At 36.8% G+C, this 26,776-nt stretch overlaps 1 protein-coding gene, 1 non-coding gene and 1 pseudogene across 2 annotated transcripts in view; 2 read left to right on the plus strand and 1 right to left on the minus strand.

Annotated features, from left to right (window-relative positions):
* Window positions 1-8,225: 8,225 nt before the first annotated feature.
* Window positions 8,226-26,776, minus strand: part of Dcaf10 (DDB1 and CUL4 associated factor 10) — a 46,469-nt gene continuing 27,918 nt past the window's right edge. The window contains exons 4-7 of the mRNA XM_076845793.1: window positions 20,386-20,588; window positions 18,320-18,433; window positions 15,917-16,062; window positions 8,226-14,493 (exon numbers count right to left, since the gene is read on the minus strand). Coding sequence (XP_076701908.1) covers window positions 14,125-14,493; window positions 15,917-16,062; window positions 18,320-18,433; window positions 20,386-20,588 — 832 coding nt within the window. The 3' untranslated portion in view covers window positions 8,226-14,124. The remainder of the gene's footprint in view (window positions 14,494-15,916; window positions 16,063-18,319; window positions 18,434-20,385; window positions 20,589-26,776) is intronic.
* On the plus strand, window positions 22,191-22,377 carry LOC143390832 (small ribosomal subunit protein uS14 pseudogene; annotated as a pseudogene).
* On the plus strand, window positions 25,914-26,036 carry LOC143393273 (small nucleolar RNA SNORA38). The gene has a single exon (XR_013090570.1). It is a non-coding gene; the product is annotated as a small nucleolar RNA SNORA38 (small nucleolar RNA).

Genomic DNA, 26,776 nt, shown 5'->3' on the forward strand with positions numbered 1-26,776 from the left:
TTTATATCAACTCAAACTAGAGGAAAATAGAATCTTTAATCATTTCAGTTTGCACCTTTTAGTCTCTTGTTTAGCAAATTTCCCTTGTATCTGTTCTATAAAGTTGCCTTTTTAATACAAATCATTTTGAATTATAAGATTCTACAGACAGAACCTTGGCTGTTTAAGACAGATTCTGAAGTCAAAAGATAAACCTCCCTTAAATGGACACTACTCCCCGACTGGATTAAGTCCCTTTCTGGGGCATGTGGTGAGTGTGCATGCCTGGCTCCATCTCTGTGAGGCCTCTGCTATGTAGCCATAGTCAAGAGGTTCTTATAATAAATACCTATTCCATGACTGAATTATTTTCTGATTCCAGATGTTGTCTTTATCATATTATTCTGTTTCATAGGTGCTTTTTCCCCCCTTAGGAATTTCTTTTAAGAGAAATACATAATGTATGATTCTGTTTATATGATACTATAAGAGGCAAAACTAAAGTGGAAAAAAAAATGGAAGGTGGGGACCGATTGAGAAGGGACAGGAGGGTAGTACTCTAATATCTTGAGATGGAATTCACCGGTCTAAACTTTGCCAAGGTACAATTGATATTTGTGTACTTCTATGTACTGAGGATTTTTAGAAGGATGGGTACAGATGTCAGTATTTTATCCAAAATACATAAAAAATCAATATGGATTAATGGATGGCTAGAGTAGTAGATGAATGATAAAACAAGCTTAGTCAAGGTTAATGAAGAACCTTGGTAAATGGAGGCTCCCCATAAAATTCAATATTGCTGTATGTTTGAATTTTTTCATAATGCTAGAAAATCATTAGGGGGTTTATTACAGAATACAGTATCAGGTGTTCAGTTCTTGTAGTATGCTAGTCACACTGCCATGAAATTATAGGGTACTACAGAAATAGACTTGCTAAAAGGGAACACAGGCTGATCACCTAGGGATTTACTTATCTTCCCCAGACTGCTATAACAGTCTCCCCTTAGGCCCAGACTGTCCCCCAAGATTTTGACAGGGCTGTTGGGTAAAACACAGACTAATCTTTTAATTCATTCTCTCTTAAAACTGCCCTAGGGGTGGAGAGTTACCTAACACCTGACCAGACACTGAAACTTTCAACAAATACCAGGAAATTCTTCTGTGAATTAAATACATTTGTTACCCATGCAAGTAAAACCCAGGTAACACCCTCTTAAGAATAAATGTAGGGCTGGGGATGTGGCTCGAGCGGTAGCGTGCTCGCTGGCATGTGTGCAGCCCGGTTCGATCCTCAGCACCAAATACAAACAAAGATGTTGTGGCCGCCGAAAACTAAAAAAAATAAATATTAAAATTCTCTCTCTCTCTTTAAAAAAGAATAAATGCAATGTTTTCATGCTAGGTTTGATAATTTGTATGTAACTTCTAAAAAGCAATCCTTTCACAATGAGACTTGGATCCTTCATTTTACCCCAACAAAAAATAATCTTCAGAAGGGCCTTTACTATGTAATGCCAATACAGCAGACTCTCATACCCATATCTTAAATGACTTTCATGAAACAACTATTTTTAAAAATTGGGGTTTTTTGTTTGTTTACAGTGCTGGGGATAGAACCCAGGGCCAGGGCCTCAATGGTTTGAATTGTGTATGCCCTGGTTAAAGTGTCAGTTGTTCCTTTTCTGAATTTGTGGTTGTTAGCCACTGGGGCCGCTATCCACAGCTCCTTTCAGGGAGTGTGTGTTGCTGTTTCCTCTGTTTGACTTGGAAGCCACAGAGCACCAGGTCTGTTCCACAGTAACTTCAATCACATGTTCAACTGGGGATAGCTTAGCCCCAGCTGAAGAAGTGCCAACCTGTCAAGGTACTGGAATGAGGTAGCCAATGGGACACAAATGATTCACACTACCAACCTTAGGAAGCTGTTTTCTAATTGACTTTCAAGGATACATTTCATTCATGAGAAATCTAAGCCGTAACTGTGTTTTTTAAATATCCATGGTTTTCAGAATTCTAAATTTTAGAATTTAGTAAAGCTACAATACATTTCTCTTACAGCATCAGCCTAGAACAGGTTAGACAAAATTCAGGGCTCCCCCTTAATCCTATAACGTCAGACACAATGGATATGGACTCAGCCATAACTCCTGTGGTAGAGCAAATCCCCCAGGTGCTGCTCACGCATGCTAGAATTGAGCATCACTTCTCACACCCTCTGCTGGAAGGGAAGCACCTGGAGGACAACTCAGTGGACAAGTCTGGTGGATGTCAGGAAAGGAAAGCTCAGACTTTCCCCAAAAGGGGTGGGTGGGGTAAGGTGGGAGAGGGAAGAGCATGAATCCTCCTCAAAGAATGAGAATCGTACTCCATGACCAGGATCAAGCCAGAGCAAATTAATGCAATCCCACAGCAGGTGCTTCTCATTCCTGGTGCAAGAACAAGGAGAAGTAGTTTGGGTCCTGTGTTAGCTTCCCATTACTGAAACAAAGTCCTGAGACAAACTGATTTAACAAGAGAAAAAGTGGCTGGGATGGTGCCTTATCCTGAAATCCCAGCTACTCCCGAGGCTGAGGTGAAAGGATTCTAAATTTGAGGCCACCCTTGGCAGCTTAGCAGCACCCTGTCTTTAAAAATGAAAAGGCATGGGAGAAAAAAGCCTGATTTTAAAAAGAAAAGAGCTGCGAATGTAGCTCAGTGGTAGAGCAGCCAGGGCTCAATCCCCAACACCACCAAAAGAGGAAGTCAGAGACAGAGAGAAGGAGAGTTCATGTGGGCTCACCGTTTGGGAGGGTCTAGTCCACAGTGGTGAGGCAGCACCTTACGGTGGGAGCACATGACTGAGGGAAGCACTTACCTCATGGCAGCCAGGAAACAGGATTAGGAGCCAATTTATCCTCTTCAGGAGCACACCCCCAATGACATAACTTCCCTCAATTAGTTCCCATCTCTTAAAGTTATCACCATCTCCCAGAAGATTTCCTGAATGATACAGTGAGCTTTAAAACATGGGTCTTTGGGTACATTTCCGATTGAAACTAAGGCAGGACGCCAATACTGGCTACTATTTTTTTCCCTTTCCTTTTTTGGTACTAAGGATTGAACCTAGGGATACTTAACCAGTGAGCTACATACACTCCAGTCCCTTTTATTTTTTGACCCAGGATCTCACTTAAACTGTTTAGGGCCTAAGTTGCTAAGGCTGGCCTTGAACTTATCATCCTCCCACCTTAGCCTCCCGAGTTGCTGGCATTAGAGACATGTGCCTGGCCTGGCCTGGCCACTGTCTTAAGTGCTACTATGGGGGAGAGGGAGTCAAAGTAAGAACCCAATTCTGAGCTCGGCTCAGTGTTGCACACCTAACATTCCAGTGGCTCAGGAGGCTGAGGCAGGAGGATCACCAGTTTAAAGCCAACCTCAGCAAGGTTGTGAGGCCCTAAGCAACTCAGTGAGATGCTATCTCTAAATTAAACATAAAAAAGGGTTGGGATGTGGCTCAGTGGGTAAGTGCCCCTCGGGGTTCTATCCTCAGTATCAAAGGAAAAAAAAAAAAAAAAAAGAACCTGATTCTGAGACCTAAGATAGCCTAGAACATAAATGCAAACATGCAGTCTGTCCATGCTACTCACCAGGAAATGCTGGAAAATAGAGTTGATGCATTGTTTTTTCTTTTTCTTTTTTTTTTTAAAGAACTTAACCTTTATTTTGTTCATTTTTTTTAATGTGGTGCTGAGGATCAAACCCAGTGCCCACCTGTGCTAGGCAAGTGCTCTACCACAAGCTATGACTCCAGCACAAGATGATGCATACTTTTCTAACCCTTCTCAAGATAACCGTTGATTACTGGTGATTTCCCTTAATACATATGTATTTATTCCACCAAGGGCCAGGAAATTGCACAATTATCCCCAGTATATAGAATGACTATTTGAGTACGGGTTTCTTAGTCGATGCCACTCAGATCAAGAGAGAAACTTAAGTTATATTTTATGTAAGTATAATATGTCAAAATACACTCTACTGTCATATATATCTAAAAAGAACAGGTTTTTGAAAATTGTAAGAGGCTAGGGAGGGAGGGAGGGAGGAGGGAGGGAGGGAGAGAAGGGGGAGGGAGAGAGAGAGAGAGAGAGAGAGAGAGAGAGAGAGAGAGAGAGAGAGAGACCCCCAAAGCTTAAAAAGTTTTAAGCTTTAAACTAAAAATAACCCACCCCCACAGGGAACAGATCTGGGGGAGAAAAGCTTTTATATCTCAGATGGCAACTCTTAAAATATTAGTGGACCTAAACACATAGGGAGAGGCTTTCCAACTTTTTTGTGCTGATATTAGAATTTAGTAAAGCTACAATACGTTTCTCTTACAGCAAGCAAGCATGACCATCAGTAAACATAGTGTTCTAAAACAGACTAAATACAGTGGATAATTTCTCAACAAGTTATCAAATCGAAAGTTGGGGCCTGAACTCAGACTTACATGAGTCTAACTCTGAAGATTATAGGTAAATTAATCTCTTTTAAACCTTATTTTTTTCCTCTATAAAATGGGGATAACAGTATCTACTACATAAGAATGCTTTAAGGATTAAGGAATGCTGTGAAAAACTAAGTGGGAGCAGAACACTAAGCCTATCAGCACACAGTAAGCAAGCAGAATAATCCCGCAACCAACAGCCACATACTTAATAACCAGAACCTGTGAGTATGTGATGTTACAGAGCAAGGGGTAATTACAGTTGCAGATGGAATTGTTTGCTCACAACCAGCCTTAAAATAGGAAGATTTCCTTAATGATACAGTGAACCCAAGGTATTCACTGTAAGTGAAATAGGGAGGCAGGAGAGTCAAGAATCAGAGCCATACCTGTAATCCCAGTGAGTCAGGAAGCCAAGACAAGAGGTTTGCAAGTTTGAGGCCAGTCTCAACAACTTAGTGAGAACCTGTCTTAAAATTTAAAAAAAAATATTAAAAATAAAAAGCTGGGATGCAGTGACTCATGAGGTTGATTTATCAAGACCCCGTCTCAAACTTAAAAAAGGGCTGGGGATGTGACTCAGTGGTAGAGCACCCCTGGGTTCAATCCCCACTACTCCCTGCTACACTATACATACACACACACACACAAAGAAAAGAGATCAGAAGATGCTACACTGTTGGCTTTTAAGTGAGGGAAGGGGCAACAAGCCAAGGAATGCAGATAGCTTCTAAAAGCTAGAAAGGGCAAGGAAAAGGATTCTCTCCAGTGTCCCAGAGGCAGTGCAGTTCTGCTGATGCCTGGATTTTGCCTAGAGACCCATTTTGGACCTTTTTTGTTTGAGACATGGTCTCATTATGTTGACCAGACTGGTTTTCAACATGCCTCAGCCTCCCAAGTAGGTAGGATTATAGAGTGTGCACCAATATGCCCAGTTTAAATTTGTATTGTTTTAAACCATTGTGGTAATTGTTACAGCAATAGGAAATACATACCATTAATTCATTAATATGAATGCATGCTAAATAATCATTTTCTCTTCAATAAAAATCCTATCTTGGGCTGGGGATGTGGCTCAAGTGGTAGTGCGCTCGCCTGGCATGCGTGCGGCCCGGGTTCGATCCTTAGCACCACATACAAACAAAGATGTTGTGTCCGCCAAGTACTAAAAAAAAATAAATGTTAAAAAATTCTCTCTCTCTCTCTCTCTCACTCTTTCTTTAAAAAAAAAAAAAAAAAAAACCTATCTTTAAGCGGGGCACAGTGGCACATGCCTGTAATCCCAGCAGTTTGGGAGGCTGAGGCAGGAGGATCATTAGTTCAAAGCCAGCCTCAGCAACCTCAGCAATTTAGCAAGGCACTATGCAACTCGGTGAGACCCTGACTCTAAATTTAAAAAAAAAAAAAAAAAAAAAAGGGATGGGATGTGGCTCAGTGATTAAATGCCCCTGTGTTCAATTCCTAGTACCAAACAAAACTAAACAACAAAGCCCCCTATTTTTTCTTTTTCTTTTGTGATGTTGGGGATTGAACCCAGGGCCTTATGCATTCAAGGCAAGCACTATTAACTGAGCTATATCCCCAGGCCCCCCAAAACCCCTATTTTCATTTTATTTGTAGATGGATGTAGTACCTTTGTTTTATTTATTCATTTTTATGTGGTGCTGAGGATGGAACCCAGTGCCTCACACGAGCTAGGAAAGTGCTCTACCACTGAGCTACAACCCAGCCCCTCAAAAACCCTATTTTAAACAGGCCAAAATGTGTCAGAAATAGCTAAATAAAAATTAGTATCATAATTAAATCAGTCTAATTTCACAAAATAATCTGAATTGAAAGAGACTTTCTCTTCTATTTTTAATTTCTTTCTTTCTTTTTTTTTTTTTTTTTGAGATGGGTCTCAGTTGTGACCTCCTGGGTTCAAATGATCCTATCCCCACCTTCCAAATAGCTGGGACTACACCAATACAGTCATGTCCAGTTGATTCATTCTATTTTTTGTCTTTAATGACTTACCAAAGAAATGAATGTCATTATTCTGGTGAATAAAAACAACATGATAAAATGAACTGTCAACCATATTGTTGAATAATACAAAAAAAAATGTATAGCTTGACAGAAGTAAAAATTATCAACTAACCTTTCCATTGATACAAATAAAATTTCCACTGAATAATAATTTTGAAAACTGTAAAAACTATGATTTGTACCATTTAGACTTATAAATGGCCAGAACATTAGTGAACACATGAAAGGATGAAATCTCAGTTCACCTGTTGTCTTTCTGCAGTACTGGGGATTAAACTCAAGGGTGGTCTACCACTGAGCTACATATCCTACCCTGTTTTATTTTGAGACAGAATTTCACTAAATTGTTAGGCTGGTCTTGAACTTGCAATCCTCTTGCCTCAGCCTCCTGAGCTGGGATTTCAGGCATGTGCCACTGTGCTAAGGTCAGAACATGAGTGTAAAATGTTAACTTATGTTTCAGACAGTGGTTCATACAAAATGAAGTGTGTGTATACCAGCCAAAGCACAGTTTATCAGTGGTATAGGAAAAAATGTAAACCTTGGTTTTTAAAAACCTTAATTTTCTTTTTCCTCTGTTCATGTTTTACAATGTACATGATAGATAAATAAGATACTAAAATTTATAAATAATTAAAATTTGGCATGTGGGCTGGGGTTGTGACTCAGTGGTAGAATATTTGCCTAGCACGTTCGAGGCACTGGGTTCAATCCCCAGCACCACATTAAAAAAAAAAAAAAAAAAAAAAAAACCTAAATAAACAAAACAAAAACTTGGCATGTATTCTAAAGTTTTTTTTCTGATGCATGATGGTAAAAAGTTAAGACTGTCATTAACAAGAACCATCAAGCTACTGCCTCTGTCACAGTTTTGTGCTTGATTCTGGTCTAAAAATGCATATCCCTGAGGTTAAAGCAAAAATTATCAAATTACTACTAAGTACAAATTTGCTATCAACCTTTTAAGCAGGTTAACCACACACAAAAAGTGTGTAAAATGTTTCAAATGAACATTTTTTAAAAGCACATCATGAGGTAGACTTATACCAAAATATCCAGTGCACGTAAAAAAATGAAGGTTTATTAAAACCTTAAAATTTTATGTGGGTATGTACATAGTTAAAATCAACTCACCTACTCTATATCCATCCATTTGAAAGGCTCAAAATAATTCAATGAAAAAAGAAAAAGCCACTTACATTTTTAAAGCAGCTTTTCTATTCTACAATGATGGACATTTGTCAAAAACCTTGAAGGAGGGATGTAGTTTTCTTTAAATTTCACATTTCAGAAGTTATTTTACTAAATCATGCATTTTATAGCTAGTTTTCAATGAATGTAAATATTTACTGGAAGGCAGGTAAGATTATATATAATTCTCATGTTTCTATAGTGTCAAAATAGTTAACATTTAAGCAAGACTAAATTCATAATTTGTTAAGCCCAGGGCAAAATAAAATGCAGGCTTGTTGTTTGAAACTTTTCAAGACAGCTGGAGCAAGCATTTAACCAAGTATGAGGACTTTCTTTGTGTGGGGCCCTATAGGACTGCAAAGGCCCAACACCTATACAGCCAGCCCTTCCTCTAAGTCTATTCCAACTGCCATGATGGAATATCAAGATCTTAGTTACCTTTCTTTTGGGTCCTTAGTACAAGACTAAGCATATAAGAGAGATTCAAATGCTTATTTAAGAAAAACTGATGCTTAATTTGTAGTTTTTCAAGTCAATGAGAAATAGTTGGTTACTTATGGTCAGAATAAATCTTACCCTGATGAAGACAGTCTGTTGGTTACAATAATAAACAATTTGATTCCTCTAGTACTAAGTAACTTGTACATCACATGCTGGCTTCATGGGAGCTGGAGGCCACATATGGTAAAGGTTCATTTGATTCATTCAACAAATATTTATTGAACAACTACTCTGTGTTAGGTTCTATGCCAGGCACTAGGGATACAAGAATAAATAAGACAGTCCTGCCCTCAAGGAGCTTACAGTCTAGCATAAGAATTTACAGCACCTTAGAACCTACTAAGAAAACTTTCTGGGTGTCTAGTATATTATCAGAAACACTCCCAAGAGTCCTGAAAATGTCTAAAATTTTCCAGAAAACACTTTGGAAATGAAGGATGCAGTGAAATTTAAAATAAAATTCAAACATTCATTTTTTTAATGTAAAAACCATGATATCTAAAAAACTTAGGGAAGCTGAAAATTCTAGCTATTTTAAAGACTTTGGACCAGATTTAAATTTCATAAGTTATTTTATTATCTCTGGGTAACACTTTCATTTATAGTGACATTTATATACACGTACAGACAGGAGGTGTATGTAAGATGTGCTCCTTGGGTTTTTGATAAAATCCGTATCTCTATCATTAATTCATTTACAACTAAAGAGAGCAGCATAAAGGTAACCTGGACTTTCTTTTAATAAAAATTTCCATTATCATTTGGGAGAAATTCTTCGGATATCATTTAGAATTATCTCTAGGATATAAATTTTAGTACAATCTTATCCTATGGGCCTAAACTGTCTTTGTAACAACATGTGATAATTTAAGCACATATTTAAATAGTTACTGACAAAGTTTAATGGCAACTAAAATGGCATCTAAAATAGTTTTAAGTCCATCTGGATTTTCTTATTTTCCTGCACTCTTCCTCTTTACTTAAAAGCATAAAAGATCCCTGTGCATACACAGAGCTTTTGTTGTTGCTTTGCTGTACTTTGGTACATTGCTATTTTTTTTTTTTTCCTAGCAGCTTCCTTAGTTTGAAGTATCTTACTTGGTTGCAACTGAAAAACTAGCCTAGCTTTAACTGGGATCTTGTATTATCTAGAAGATAAGCAGAAAGCAATCAAGGGAGCTGTACCAGACTGTGTACTGAGAGTTTGTCCAGTTCTAATTGTAGACATTCTGAACAGGCTTGGTTAACTCATGTCCCAGCTCATAATACATGAACACTCACAATTAGAAGAAAGTGGGGAGCCTGCTAGAGGCAGGCATGTTGACAAACACACTACTTAGGAGATTAAAAAAAAAAAAATTTAAAAAAAGTTAGCAATCTGAGGCAAATGATGTATCTCAGAATTGAAGGAATCGCTTCATAAAAGATATTAACTCAGATTTGTTTTAGCCCTTTATATTCTATGAAATGTTTTACATATTATCAGAGCTCTCTAGGTATTTATAATAACACATTATGAATATAACTTTTCATCATGAAAAAGTGAATGATACTGAAGAAGGCAGGGAGGCATACTAACACACCTGAAAGACTTGCATCAAAAATAATTACAAGTTTTTAATTTTGGCACTTAAGAGATATGCATTACTTATCCAAAATTCATATGTATGGTTTCCTTCATGACCGACACAGAGTATAACTGAGTGGATTTTCACAGTACTCAATGACTGCTGGTCACTAAATGGGGATGATTGTCTTCAGTAAGTTATCAGATTTTTTTTTCCTGCTAAATAAAAGTTTAACAGATACTTGTGGATGTCAGTACCAATATATTCTAATATAGGAAACACTAGGCTTCTAAAATATTCTGAGTGTTTTCCCTATATTGCACTTTCTAGAGAATACCACCTTAAAAATGATATAAGGTGGTCTTGGTTCTAGACCCAGGAGCAGGGAACATGTGATTTACCCTTCCTTTCTTGCTTTCCTAAAATTTTTGGTATGGGCTCTTCTCAGGGATGTAACAAGGAGGAATGATATATATTCATTTCTTAGAAGCTTTAACCTTCTAAGAAAAAAGACCATACATATTTTTTAAAGACTAAAACTGAGGTTACCTCCTGCTTAGTCACTTCATTTCAAAACTGAAAGTAAGGAGTTACCACATATTTGATGTACTTCATCAACACAGCAGTGTCATAAGTACACTGTTCTGGAGAAAGCTTTTCAAAACAGGAGAATAATCTATATCACATTTACCAACAATTGTATTATATTACCAATCATGATACCTTTTATCAATTATCATGAAAAAAAATGACTGAATAAAATTTAGAGTAAAATATAGCAGATTCGATTTTTACACAGAAAGTTAAACAGGGCCTGGAAATGGTAAGAAGTCATTTCTTTCAATAATATAGCATTCCTGATGCCCTTTAATTCTCTGATGACTTTTTGATCATGACCATATCTCAAGGAGAACAAGGGTTCTTTTGTTGAGTTTGCTGCTGTTAATATTTTTTTAGTTGTAGATGGACAATACCTTTATTTTTTATGTGGTGCTGAGGATTGAATCCAGTGCTTCACATATGCTAGGAAAGTGCTCTACCACTTAGTTACATCCCCAGCCCACTGCTGTTAATTTTTTAAAATATTTTTTTAGTTGTTGAAGGACCTTTATCTATTTATATGTGGTGCTGAGAATCAAACCCAGTGTCTCACACATGCTAGGCAAGCGCTCTACCACTGAGCCACAATTTTAGTCCGCTGCTGCTAATTTTTAATTCTCATTTGGATGGCTCTATTTTTACACAATGCTCCATATTCTTCATTTTCTTTTCTATTTCACAGACACTTATCCTGCTTGAGTTTTTTTAGTAATGAATGGACTCTATGTATGCCCTGAGTCTGTGGTATTTGAATTATTCTCATAGAAACAGTCAATCTTGTACATGTTCTTTTTACATAGTATACAAGGTAAGATAAGGCCAATGCTGTAATTAAAAAAAACAAAACAAAACTTCCAGAAGATGCTGAAAAAGTAAATTAACAGGCCAATTTACCATCATTTAGAAACTAAAGGGCAAAAGGATAGAGTATTTTGCACTATCTTTGGATTAAATCAAATAAAAAGACAAACCTAGATTTGAATCCCAGTTTTGCCACCCACTGCCAACTCTGTGACTTCAGACAAGTCACTTATGGTTTCTATCACATCATGGCTGCCAAAGATTTGGGGCTAATTCTAACTATCTTCCAAGTTTTTGTGGGGGCTAAGAGTAAAGCAGATACATTATTTAACACATGATAAGTTCCCTAAAGTGGTTCAAGAACCATTGGCTAAATTTGGAGTTGGGTGGCATGTGGGTCCAGCATCTGACATGGAATCCTTTTTTTTTTTTTTGGTATTGGGGATTAAACTCAGGGGTACTCAACCACTAAGCCACATCCCCAGGCCCATTTTATATTTTTTATTTAGAGATAGGGTCTCACTGAGTTGCTAGTGCCTCACCATTGCTGAGGCTGGCTTTGAACTTGAAATCCTCCTGTCTCAGCACCCCCAGCCACTGGGAATACAGGTGTGCACCACTTGACATGGAATCCTTTCCAAAGTTAATAAAATTTGTGGAGTCTTCTTTTGAATTCAATTTGATTTGTACTTCATAGCTTTTTTTTAAAAAAAGTATTTTTTAGTTGTAGATGGACACACATATTTATTTATTAATTTTTTATTTTTATGTTGTGCTGAGGATCAAACCCAGGGTCTCACACTTGTGAGGCAAGTGCTCTACCACTGAGCTACAGCCCCAGCCCCCATCATAGCTTATTTTAATAATAATTTTCAGTGTTTTTATCTCCAAAATTTCATTCTGTTAATTTTTTTCTTTTTATGAAATTTATGGCAAGCCTGCATTTTCACTGTGCTTTTTTGTATATTTTTCCAATGGCCACAAAATTTCCAATTTTTTCAACATCTGTGGTAAGATAATCTAATTCTGTTCTAGAGTCAACATTGTTCCAAGTAAAACAGAACCTCTTACATATATATATGTGTGAATGACTATTTGGCAGGTCCTACAATAAATGTCACTTTTATTCATGTATTAGGGTTGTTTAAACATTTCTGTAAGATTTAAAGTACTTTTCTTCATATGGCTGGAATCTCAGCATCTACTCTCAAGCCCTTTTTTTTTTCCCAACCTATAAGGATATTCACAATAATACAACTTAATGACAAAGTGTTCATAAGTCATTGATTTAACAGCCAGCATATCTTAGAAATTGCCCTGAGCAAGGAATTAGGAAACTTAAACCCATGTCCTGGTTCTGTCACAAACTTTGCATGATGATCTTAAGCAAGTGACTTAACTTCTCTCATTTGTCAAATAATGCAATTAATTACATTCCAAGTTGTTTTATATCTCTAAAAATGTTTTCATTTACTTATTAAATAATCAAAACACTTTGTGGGAATTATGTTAAGCACCAAATGAGTATAGAAGTATATAATGCTGTTTAAGACTATGTTTTTAAAATTGTGATTCAAAGGTCACCTGAATAAAGATTACCTGGGGCTCTTGTTAAAAATAGAGATTCCTGTCCTCTCCCTGCCTAAATCAGAATCTCCTAAGGTGATATACAGGTTTCTGTATTTTCACAATCTCTACAATGATTATAATGCACCCTAATGTTTGAGAACCACTGGCCTAAAGAGGACAAGGCTGGTGCATGGCTTAAATTACTCCAGCCTCTGGAAAATCCCTTCTAAATATAATACATTCCATGTAGAGGAGACAGGAAGAAAGCTGCCTATTCAACAGAGCATCAGCCTATGCTTGCCCCTACCTGATGTTCTATAACAAAACAGAAAAAAGGATGACACCCAGGTTACTGCCAGGATTATGATAACATCTGGAAGAGGACTGCAGCTCTCTGTTCGCTAATGGTAAGTTGAGCTTGTGACCCTTGGCTCAAGGAAGAAAGATGAGTAAAATGCCATTTCTTTACTCTTAATTCACCATCCACCCCAATACTGTTAATACATCATTCTGGCAGAGAAAACACAGAAAGTCTTAAGTCACATTGTTTCATCTCTCTGTGGCCAAATACTGTACTAATGTTTAAATCGTCTTCTGTACAACAGAAATGACCAAAGTCCATTTCTTCTCCTCCTTTCCTCTCTGATGTTGCTGATAGGAGCTAAATATCAAATAAGGGGACATGAGAGAGATTATAAATTCATACAAGTAAATTACAAAGAAAGGTGGTAGTATTTTTTCTAGAATTTCACAAAATCTCTCACATGAAAAAAACTTTCCTTTATGATTTTATCAGGAAACTTAAAAGACATTTTGATGCAAGACTATCTAATAGTTATGAGAAAAATGCCATTATCTGTGCTCAATATAGAGAAATATAACAGCAACTTTAAAAGGCCAAGTACATTGATAAATCAAGATAAAATTTTTTTTTCAACAACTGGCTGTCAACATCCAACTTCTGAGTTTTATTCAATACTAGTGTCATGGGTTTCTCTTATCCCAATCAAAACTCCTCTGCCAAATGTCCATACAATTCATACCAACATACCAAAACTAAAAAAGAGAAAGGAAGGAAGGAGAGAAGGAAAGAAGGAAGGAACAGAAGGAGGCAGGAAGGGAAGGAGGAAACTCAACTACCATGCAAAATAACCATAAGAATTGGAGTTCAGCGGCACAGACCAGCAGGAGCAGAGGAATGCTGAAAAGGACGATGCTGCATAGTCTACTTGGAGATGCCCATATGATGCTGGATGATCAAGTACTCAGGTCACAGGTGTATTCATGGACCCATAAGAATCAGGATCTTGACCCAAACTTATAAGATCTTCTAAAAAGAAAACACTTCACCTAAATTGAAGTAATTAATAAGTCAAACACCAGAGAGTTCCTTATTTGATGTAAGTTGTGCCTAAAACTTTGGCTGATACAAAGAGACCCGTCCACTAAGGCACCCTGAGGCAATCTGACAATGTGTTGGAGAGAACTTTGTTGTCAGTACCACATCATTGTGAGAGTACAGAGATCGGATCACCCGCAGGGGACTGGATTCTTTGGGTAAACAGTCAACAAGTTCACTGCACTGTTTGTCAAATCCCAACAAGCGAATCCCATAGCCATGTGGGGAAGAAATCATTCGCCCATCAGGGCTGAAGCAAAGTTCTTTGATATAACCCCTGCCTACATTGGCTTCTTCAATGTAATGAGTCAGTCGTAGGGAACAGCGAGGTGAGACTGGTCGCACTGGAGCTCCTTCTTGGAATTCATAGACACAAGTCCACTAAGGAAAGAAAAGGGAGACAAACCATGGTTACAGAGCACCAAAGAGTGCTACAGAAATTCTCATTTTTTCAAAAGCTCAACAGAATGCCAAAGTCACAGGATTGTTGCAAGATATCAATCAGATGAATACTATCTCCCAATAACCAACAAAACTTGTAGGCCCCATACCTTCTCTTCATAACCTGAAGTTATTCTGCACTGTGAGGTTTTAAAATATTTTGTTCCCGGAGGCTGCCTGTGACTTCTGTAGTAATACTTTTCCTTTTCTTACAGCAACAACAATCCTTATATTTTAAAAACTTCTGGGGTACGGGCTGGGGTTGTGGCTCAGTGGTAGAGCACTTGCCTGCTATGTGTGAGGCACTGGGTTAGATTCTCAGCACCACATATAAATAAATGAATAAAATAAAGGTCCATCAACAACTAAAAATACATATTAAAAAAAAAATTCTGGGTATATCCAAGCCCTAAAGTACCTCTTCCTTTGCACTTCAAAAGCTCTTTTCCCCTCCTTTTAGTTGTGGTCTCTGGAACCACTGAGATTCTTGCTTTCCAGAACACTCTTGCTATCCAGAATCCCCTAGTCATCAGTTTAGTCTCCACCTTGCCCAGATATTCCTGATTTTTAAAAAAATAAATAAAATTATGATAATTGGCTAAAACCTCACATTTATCCAGCTTAGCTAAAACATTTCAGTGCTATGTTTACTATATATTACCTTTATTTATTTATTTTGACAAGATGAAAGAGGCAAGAATTAAGAAGCCAGACACAACCTGAGCTGATGATGGCCATTAGAGTACTTGCTAGCCTGCTACACCCAAGCAGGAGAGGAAGAAGGGTTAGCAAGGGATAAGGATACCATAAAACCACAGGGGATAGAAAGAGGATCGTCAAGAAGGGTCTCTTGTCGGTCATGGTGGTGTGTGCCTGTAATCCTAGCAACTTGGGAGGCTAAGGCAGGAGGAACACAAGTACAAGGCCATCCTCAGAAACTTAGCAAGGCCCTAAGCAACTCAGTGACACCCTGTCTCAAAAATAAAAAAAAAATTAAAAAGGGCTGGGGATCGGGCTGGGGATGTAGCTCAAGTGGTAGCGCGCTCGCCTGGCATGCGTACGGCCCGGGTTCGATCCTCAGCACCACATACAAACAAAAGATGTTGTGTCCGCCGAAAACTAAAAAATAAATATTAAAAATTCTCCCCCCCCCCATTTCTCACTCTCTCTTTAAAAAAAAAAAAAAAAGGGCTGGGGATGTGGCTCAATGGTAAAGTGTCCCTGGATTCAATCCCTGGTACCAAAAAAAAAAAAAAAAGAAAGAGAGTCTGTGGACTGTGGTCTGATACACCTAGATTTGCACACACAGCAATGGCAATTTGTCCAATGAAACCTACTGAAGATAAAGCACTGCTAACTGTACCTCCTGATCATCAGTGTTGCTTGAGCACCGAAGAAGAGTGGCCCAGCCTTTGGGGTGCAGCTGTAAGGATGTGATGCAGTTTCCACGGTCTCTCTCACCAGGTACTTCAGGGGTTAAGACTTCAAGACTATTTCGTGGTGAAACGCCTGAGAAACAAGAAAATGAGGATTGGGATTTGTATTATTCAAGGACTAAGGCTGATTTCTGGCAGTTATCTTCCATGCCTTATGTTAACATATGTAAAAAAATATATTGTTCCTCAAAATATGGTGAGTTTTGGGATATGGGCATGGGGAAAGAGTACTACTATTACGAAAGAATACAAGTCCCTAGCTGGGTGCAGTGGCACATATCTGAGACAGGATAATTACAAGTTCAAGGCCAGCCTAAGTAACTTAGCAAGACACTGTCTCAAAATAAAAGTAAAAAGGGCTGGGGACATAGCCTAGGTTCAATCTCCAGTATGGGCTTAGGGGGAAGGGGGACCCAAGTTCCTATAGTAGGAATCACTGGGGACTTAAGGCTAAGACATGGAAGCTGAGTAGGGGTCCTTTGGATTTCGATCTATACCTCAGAAAGCTGTTTATTTATGGTTTATCTCCACCCACCCCCTTGTTTTATACTGGATATTGAATTCAGGAGTAATTTATCACTTAGTTTTATACCTAGCCATTTTTATTTTTGAGACAGGATTTTTGTAAGTTGCCAAGGCTGGCCTTGAACTTGCAACCTCTCTGCTTCAGCTTCCCAAGTGTATGTGTGGTGCGGGGAGGTCATAGGCATACACCACTGTGCCTGGCTTTTCTTTTTAAAAATTCCCTTGGAATTACTATACCACTGATGGAAACCTATAAGAATTAAGAAGCTAGCCTGCTACACCCAAGCAGGAGAGGAAGAAGGGTTAGCAAGGGATAAGGATACCATAAAACCACAGGGGATAGAAATTAAACTGAAACAACCAAACTATACATAAGTAATAATTTCACATGTGATTGGATTTTAACAATTTTAGAGAAAAACAAACCTCCATTTTAAGCATTAATTTTGTAAACCTCTAACAAAAGCAGAAAAGAAACGCACTCTAAATAGGTAAGCAAAGGTTTGATAGTTGTATTTTCTGGAGTTTCTCAGGAGTTGACAAAAGGGGAAACTATGAAGGAGCTGAATGGAGAGGGGGTAGGAAAGACTGGAAGATCAAGGATACCACTGATTTCACTTGAGCCACAGCTAAGTTTAGTTTTATTTGTGCTATATCCTTAGAATCGACAGAAGATATCATGTCAAAAATAAAAGTTCTGGCCAGGCACGGTGGTTCACACCTGTAATCCCAGCGGCTCAAAGGCTGAGGCAAGAGCATCATGAGTTCAGAGCCATCCTCAGCAATCTAGCAAGGCCATGAACAACTCAGCAAGACCCTGTCTTTAAATAAAATATAAAAAGGGCTGAAGATGTGACTCAGTGGTTAAGCACACTGGGTTCCATCCCTGGTACCAAAAAAAAAAAAAAAAAAAAAAAGTTCTAATGCTGCTCTAACTCTCAAAGGAGAGCTATACTTATTTCCAAAAGATGACCTAAAAGGCCATTTTTGGCCAATAAAGAGGAGGATAAACAGCTAAGAGCTTAGATTTGTATTTAATATGGAGAGGGGTTATAATGGAATTTGTCCAGGTAGAAAGCATTTCAATCAGGAAGTGGAGGGATGGGCAGAGAAGCTAGTTCTTTTAGAATGGCCGGGGGAAAAATGGAAGATACAGATTGGGGCCAGATTAAGCTCATTTTATCCCACAATCCCTTTGCAACTGTCATGCGATGTACAGAAAGGGAAGAAAATGGCAAGACATTTGGAGTATCACAGGTCTGTAATTCCTGCTTTTTGGGAGGTTGAGGCAGGAGGATTCAAAGACTGAGGCCAGCCTTGGCAACTTAGGGAGAGTCCATCTCAAAATAAGAAACTGAAAAAAGGGTTGCGGTGTAGTTCAGTAGTAAGGCACTCCTGGGTTCAATCCCGAGTACTGAGGAGGAAGGAAAAAAAAAAAAGAAAAGAAAGGCAAAAGACCTAGAGTAAAAGACTAGGTGACATTCACAATCACCTGATAAATTCATTTTTCATGTTTATACAGTACTTGCACATGTATACTCTCATTTAATTTTTCCAACAATCTTGACTGGAATCTACATTTCCCAACTACTTCCTCTCCAAACTAGAACAAAGTAAGTTTGGTACATGTGATAAAAACAAAGTTCAAATTCCATCACAGATTTCAGCATAAAACGGTTAGTTGACTGAGAGGCAAGAAATAGTCTCATCTCCACTAGTTATTTTTATGGATTAAAACCAAACCAAAGAAAATTATTTGATGGAATCTGTTATTGCAAAATTATAAAATCCAGCTTTTAACCTACCTTCTCTTTGGGAGGCTCGTGACATGTGCTTCTCAGAAGATGAATTAGAATCACTATGATGACAAGGTGAACCGGAAACTCTGGGACCAGCTGAACTCGATGAAGTGCTCAAATCTTAAAAACACAAAGAGTTTGACAATAAATCTAGCATAACTCTGGTAGTATCTCTTAACTTTTTAATTATCTACTTGAACCATATTCTAAATCATCCAAAACATGGCCAAAAAAGCTCATATAAACCTGGGGTATAATTAAGATGAAGGAAGGCAGAACATATCTTTAAAGCGTTATTTAAGGCCAAATCCCTTTTAAAAACATTTTATGCCAAAAACTTGTGTATGTGAAATAAAATAAACAAAAAAACAAACCCCAACCAAATAAGCACTGGAATATCTTTGGGTATCATTTCTGTACTAAAACAGAATAAGAAAATTTAATGAAAACTGAGTCGTTTAACATTAGAATAGGGTCCAAATAACAGGCCCATCACTGGTAACATGAATAAATCTTTCTATAAAGCATACTAAAAACTTCTATTATGTAAATCTATGTAAATCCTCTTTGAAATGCAAAGCAAAACTTTACATTAAAATCCGTGGAAAAGATGAAATGAATATGAAGTTTGGCATATTACTAGAAACTCAATTTCATCATACATTTTCAGTAGTCCCACACCTCTGCAGGGAATTCTTATTTTATTGAATTTCTTATGGTTTTATACCAGAATTACCCTTAGAAGTCAGAAAAGCTGCTGCTTCTTTTTTTGGTACCATGGATTAAACCCAGGAGTACTTAACAATTGAGCCACAACCCCAGCCCTTCTTTGTATTTTATTTTAGAGACAGGTCTCACTGAGTTGCTTAGAGCCTCACTAAATTGCTGAGGCTTTGAACTTGCAGTTCTCTTGCCTCAGTCTCCTGAGCCACTGGGATTATGGGCATATGCTACCACACATGGCTGAAGACTGAAAAGCTTGGTTTTGAGTCAAAAAATGCCAACTACACCTTCTAGATAACTATCACTAAGCTAATTATTAGTATTTAACTTTTTTAAAAAAAGGCAATTCTGAGTCTAAAAGGATTACATTCACTTTTATCAAACACCTTGCTTGCAAGGAAGTTGGTAAACTTAAATTTCTACTTTTAACAGTTAAATTGGTCAATAATAGTACAATTATGCCTGTATTTTCCCAAAAGAGTCTTCAGGAGTGGCCTTGTGCACATATGAGAAAGATTCCAACCATTTAAAGTTATCTTTTAATAGCACTTCATGTACTATAATTAAATCTGTTTTCCTCGCTCCCAGGCCAGTCTTCTCTTTCCCAAAGTCAGATGAAATATATTCTCTTTATCATAAAATATTGATGAAGTATAGTATTTAAGTTTTTCTGAGCCCCAACTTCACTTAAGTCTAATAGAATCAGCAATGGGAAAAAGGACAAAGCTTTGGCAAGAGGGTGTTACAAACAAGATGGCACCAGGTACCTATGTGTGGACATTTGGAAATCTAGGATACAATACAAATTTAAAATTAAAACTCTATAACTTAAAAAGTTCTGCTGGGGGCTGGGATTGTGGTTCAGTGGTTGAGCACTTGCCTAGCATGTGTGAGGCCCTGGGTTTGATTCTCAGCACCGCATATAAATAAATAAAATAAAAGTCCATTGATAAGTAAAAAAAAAAAATATTTTTAAAAGTTCTGCTGGATTCTTCATTAAAAAAACACCTTTTCTTTCTTTAAAAAATTTTTTTTAGTTGTATATGGACAAAATACCTTTATTTTTTATTCATTTTTACTTTTATGTGGTGCTGAGGATTGAACCCAGGGTCTCGTGTGTCCAGGCAAGCACTCGACCACTGAGCTACAATCTCAGCCCTACTAAACTTTTAATTAAAAAAAGAAAAGCTGGGGCTGGAGGTTGTGGCTCAGTGGTAGAGCACTCGCCTCGCACATGAGACACCCTGGGTTCCATCCTCAGCATCACATAAAAATAAATAAACAAAGATATTGTGTCAATGTATAACTAAAAAAATATTAAAAAAAAAAAAAAAAAAAGAAAAGCTTACCTGAACTTGATGTAGTTCTCCTTGCTCTCAAAATGGGATAGCTGCCTACTTCTAAAGACTTTGTTAAGTCAAGATCATGGAGAATCAAGAGATATCCAGAGGATGTTGAGATCAACATTTTGGAACAATCTGGTGTTAGTCTCATTCGCATGAGAAAACGAGTGTGAAAGAATTTCTTATGTGGACAACCATCTTCTGTACACCTATAAAGAAACAAACCCAACAAAACCTAGTTATCCTAAATTTAATGATTCAGTGATAGTCAAATTGTTTTTCCCTTCAAAGCAGAATTAATAATGTATGTTTACAATTATTTTGCTCACCATTCCTTCTTTCATCTCTAACCTTCCTTTTTAGATCACTCTTTTTTGTTCTGAAGTATATCCCTCAGAATTTTGAATGTAAAACTTTGTTGAGATAAATTCATTTTTTTATTGTTCTGAAAATATGTATTTCATCTTTATTGAAAAAAAGGTTTGGCTGAACATACAACTTAAGGTTGACAGTTACTTCTTTCTGAATAATGGGGATGTTTCACAGTTCTGGGTTCCAATGTTACTATTTATAAACTTACTATCAGTCTATCTGCTACTTTTGAACAATTGATCTTTTTCTGTCTGGTTGATCTGTCTATTTAGAGTCCTACAGTTTCACATTGGTATGTGTAACTTTGGATTTCCTTTTGTTTGTATTTACTGAGATTCATTTGACTTTCTAAATCTTAAGATTTATTTTACTCATATATTCTGGAAAGTTCTCAGTCATTATTTCAATATTGCCCTTCACCCATTTTCTATATTCTTTCAGCACTCCAAAAAACTTTTGAAACATTCGTATTTGACTCTCCTTGTCTCACAATTTCTCTTTCATGGGTTTTTTTTCCTTGGGGGGGTGCTGGGGCAGGTACTGGGGATTGAAACCAGGGACACTCTACCACTGAGCTACATCACCAGCACCCCCCCCCAATTTTTTGAAAGTCTCACTAAATTGCCAAGACTTGCTCATATTTGTGATCCTCCTGCCTCAGCCTTCTAAATAGTTGGGATTGGGCTGGGGATGTGGCTCAAGCGGTAGCGCGCTGGCCTGGCATGCGTGCGGCCCGGGTTCGATCCTCAGCACCACATACAGACAAAGATGTTGTGTCCGCCAAATACTAAAAAATAAATATTAAAAAAATTCTCTCTCTCTCTCACTCTCTCTCACTCTTTCTTTAAATAAATAAATAAATAGTTGGGATTACAGGTGTGCTCCACTGTGCAAGGCTTTTTCATGTTTCATATTTCCCCATTTTCATATGTTGTATTTTGAGTAACTTTTAGATATTTTTTCTCCTAGTCTATTGTTTTAAGCTAAAAAAATCTATTGTTTTAAAGCTGTGTCTAACCTGCTGTTTCACCTGCCCTATATGTACTTGCATTTCTATAGTTCTATTAAGTTTTTAAAGCTATCAAATCTGCCCACGTGGTTTCTTTGATAGACGTTTTTTCCTTGTATATTTTTGTTCCTGTTTTATTTCATTTTTGTTATTTAAAAAAACATACCTATAGAAAAAACACATAAATAAAACAAGTAGAACTTAAAGAAAAATGAATATTCCTCACCCACTTTAATAGTACAACATTTATACTTTAGACACTCCGTCTATTTCTCTCCACTGTTGCAACCCATTTTTGTCTCAAACAAAAATACAAATATTGAGATCTCTTTTTAAAATTTTAAGTTTTCTTCTCCTTATATTGTTATTCAAAGAAACTTTCCTTTTGAATCTCTATAAGTTTTCCTCGCCTTTTTTTTTTTCCTCGTTGCACCCTTGAAAGCAAGATGGGTCACCAACAGCTCTATTGGAGCCACCCGCAAAAATTTGGCCAGGGTTCTCGCTTTTGCCCTGTGTGTTCAAACCCGCACGGTCTGATCCGGAAATACGGCCTCAACCTGTGCCGACAGTGTTTCCGTCAGTACGCAAAGGACATACGCTTCATTAAGTTTGACTAAGTGATCTTCCACGAATGGACTACCCAAGACAGCCACCCAGTGAAGGAGAACATGCTAATTCTTTGTACATAAAATAAAGTTCTAAAAAACTTCCAAAAATGTGAAGAAGAAAAAAAAAGAAGTTGTTTTCCTCAATTTCTGCTCTGCTCATGCTTAAGAGTGGGAAACTAAAGCTGACTAGGAACTATATAGTTTATATAATACACACACATTCATATATATATATATATATAAATACATGTGTATATATATATATATATATATATATATATATATATATATATATAACCTGAGAAGGCTGAGGATCTCTGGAATCAATATTCCGTACACATGTCATTTAATCCCCTTGGTTTCAGCCACATACCTGAACCTTCAACTGTTTCTGGAACCTTTTAATAAAGATTCTTCATTTTAGCCTCTCTTTATAAAGTAAAATTAGAAACTTCTGCTAAAATGGGAAGTTGACTACACTGATATAAGTTAAGAAAGGAAGAAGTTCTTAAATATTTCTCCTGTGAATCCTTATTTAGCTACTTAAAAAGTACCCAGGGTTGCCAGTTCCTGTGATTTTGAGGATTCTATGACAATTATCTTAAGTTTTTAACTTTCTCCCTCTGCCATCTTAGGGTTCAGATTCCTTGGACTTACTAAATCAAGTTGCTTAAAACAGCTGCTTAGTCAGTAGTCATTCATCTCCACCATCTTTCTGGCTTCTAAAATTCTACTGTCATATTTCCTCTCCTGTTTCCCCATCTTTATAAGTTTATGCCCTTGACTTTAAAATGTCTTTTTTGTTTGCTTAGATATTACAGTGACTTAAATGAAAATTTACAATTTTCTCCATCAAGGTTACACATCTTCTTTTATAATTTATTCCTATGTATAACTACATATTTTAAAAATTCATTTGTTCTAATCAATTACATATGACAACAGAATGCTCTGATTCATTGTACACAAATGGAGCTCAATTTTTCACATCTCTGGTTATATAAATTTTTTATTATGAAAAATTGTATAACTGAAAAATTTTGCATTGACATAATCTCAATAATCAATGGGAACACAATTGATTTTTTAAAAATTTTCATCCTACTTCCAGCCTGCAACGTTTTTTGGTTTGTACTGTAGATTACATGGGCACTTAACCACCAAGCCACAGCCCCAGTCCTTTTTTTAACTTTGAGACAGGGTTTTGTGAAGCTGCTTAGGGCCTTGCTAAATTGCTGAGGCTGGCTTGAGTCCTTGGGATTACAGGTGTGCACCACCACACCCAGCTGGACATTTCATATAAACAGAAGTATACAATCTGGCCTTTTCATTTAGCATAATTTCTTGAGGTTCTTCCATGACACAGCATATGTCAATACTATTTTCATTGCCAAATAGTATTGTTGTATAGACACAATACATTTTGTTTAAACTATTAACCACTGGATGGATATTTAGATTGGTTCCGTTTTTCTTTGGCTAAATATTGTAAATATTTATGTATAGGTCTTTGTATAGACACATGTGTTCATTTCTTTTGTGTAGGTATACCTAGGAGTGGAATACAGTAACTATTATATTAACACTTTACAAAAACTGCTAACCTTTATAAAATGGTTGTACCATTTTACTTTCCCAGCAGCAATGTGGATTCCAGGAATGAGGGTTCCAGTTTTCCACATTCTTGTCAAGATTTGTTATTCATAATATTGAGTCTTCTAATCTCTGAACATTAATGTCTCTTTATTATTAACTACTTATATTTCTTTTAGAAATGTCACATAGCATTCAGTGTACAAATCTTGTACTTTTTTGTGTGTGTACGTGTGTGTACTCCTGGGGATCAAACCCTGGGTCTTGTGCATGCTAGGTAAGTGCACAATCACTGAGCTACACCCCTAGCCCAAATACTACTGTATTCTTTTTGATACTATTGTGAATGCAATTGTATTCCTCAGCCATTTTTGGATTATTCATTGCTTTTATTTTTATTTTTAAATAAATCTTTTTTTTTTTTTTTTAAGAGAGGGAGAGAGAGAGAGAGAATTTCAATATTTATTTTTCAGTTTTTGGCGTACACAACATCTTTGTTTTTTTGTATGTGGTGCTGAGCATCGAACCCGGGCTGCACGCATGCCAGGTGAGCACGCTACCACTTGAGCCACATCCCCAACCCCTATTCATTGCTTTTAAGTAGAAATATCTTTGACTTTTGCATATTAATTTGTCATATCTTGTTAATTCAATGAACTTGTTTATTATTTCTAGGTTTTGGGGGGAATTCCTTAAGATTTTCTATGTAGAAAAACACATAGTAGTATACACCCATAATCCCAGTGACTTGGGTGGCTGAAGCAGGAGGATCAGAGTTCAAGGTCAGACTGCAAAACTTAAAGAGACCCCATTTCAAAATAGAAAATAAAAAGGGCCTTGAGATATAGCTCAGTGGTAGAGGGCCCCTAGGTTCAATCCCCAGTACCAAAAAAGAAAATATAAATAATAGAGTCAAATCTTCTAAATATGAAAACTGATTTTACTTCTTCCTTTCCAATCTGGTAGCTTTTTTTCTTCTTGCTTCATTGTGCATCCAGAGTAATGATGTATTTCCAGTACAATATTGAATAAAAGTGGTAAGAACTTTGTTACTGATCTTTTTTTTTTTAATATTTATTTTTCAGTTTTTGGTGGACCCAACATCTTTGTTTGTATGTGGTGCTGAGGATCGAACCCGGACCTCAAGCATGCCAGGTGAGCGCGCTACCGCTTGAGGCACATCCCCAGCCCTTTGTTACCAATCTTATGGGAAATGTATCAGTCTTTCAACATTAAGATTTTAACTGTAGGTTTTCCATTGATGTCCTTTATCAAGTTAAGGAAGTTCTCTTTTATTCCTAGTTTTAGCACAAATGGGTATTGAATTTTATGTTAATTGCTTTTCAGTCTTTATTGAGATGATTATGTGGGGTTTTAGTTTTACTAATATATTACATTAACTGATTTTTGGATATTAAACCAACATGGCATTCTTGAAATAAATTCCACTTGGTTGTGACTTATAATCCTTTATATGTATATTGCTAGATTTGACTTGCTAATACTGTTTTCAGATCTTTGCATCAATTTTATTGCAGGATATTGGCCAGCAGTTTTCCATTCTTATGATGTCAGAGTAATACTAGATTCAAAAGAATTCAGCTGGGAAGTGTTTTTTCCTCTATTTTCTGAAATAGTTTGTAATGGAATATTTGGTAAAATTCATTGTGAAGCCATTTGGGCTTGGGCTTTTCTTTGTGGGAAGATTTACAAATTACCAACTCTTTATTTACTATAGGTCTTGTGTCTAAGGATTTTCCACTTACTCTTTGAATCTGTTTCAGTAATTTATGACTCTCTAGGTATTTGTTTACATAAGTTATTATAAAGAGATTCATAATATTCTTTTATAACCCTTTCAATTTTCTTCTGTAAGGCTGGTAATGATGTCCTTTATTTTGTTTTTAATCATGACTGAATGTTGAATTTTATTCCTCAATTGAAATAATCAACCCTCCTACAAAGGTGTGTCTTTGGATCCCTGTCTTTGGACACATAAGAATTAGAGAAAAAGAAATATGAATTTGGAGAAGTCTTTTCCAAATTTTCCCCCATGGATCAATCATCCCACATAGAAGAAGAAAAGAAAGAAAGAATCATATGGATTTATTCATTTTATCTGTTAATGTAATTAATCATATTAACAGAGTTTATATTGACAAAACATCCTTTCATTTCTGGAATAAGAATTCTCTTTTTCTAGAATCTCATCAGTTTAATAAAACCAGAATACCATTTCAGTATCTGACAGGAGTCACCTATAAAGCTGATAAGGCTATTCTTTATTAGATCAGTTTTAATTGATTTAAATTTTTTCTTCAATGTTTATAGAATTGATGTTCAGAGTACTTAAATAACCAGTAGTGCACAAACACTGGAGAGTCAGAATAGATATAGTTGGCAATGCTGGAACAGTCTTAGAATTGTATTACTGTGCAAGAAGAATTTCAGTTACTGGCTGATGGGAAGATCTTGAGGGAGGTAATCTTAGAAGAGAGGCCTAGGTAGCCAGAGGGTGACTCAGGGCAGCAATTACTTAACAAATGGTAAGGAAGAAGTTCAATCTTTTTAACAACTACTTCAGCTGAATCAGTACACATTGGTTAAACATCAGTCCTGGAAAATGGTTTATTTCTTCTTTGGTTAGCTTTGCTAAGGTGTCTTTTTTGTTTGTTTGTTTGTTTGTTTTTAAATATTTTTAGTTGTTGATGGACACAATACCTTTATTTTATTTATTTTATGTGGTGCTGATGATCGAACCCAGTGCCTCACACATGCTAGGCAAGTGTTCTACCACCAAGCCACAACCCCAGCC

The sequence above is a fragment of the Callospermophilus lateralis genome, chromosome 2 (assembly GCF_048772815.1).
Source record: "Callospermophilus lateralis isolate mCalLat2 chromosome 2, mCalLat2.hap1, whole genome shotgun sequence".
Taxonomy (NCBI): Eukaryota; Metazoa; Chordata; class Mammalia; order Rodentia; family Sciuridae; genus Callospermophilus; species Callospermophilus lateralis.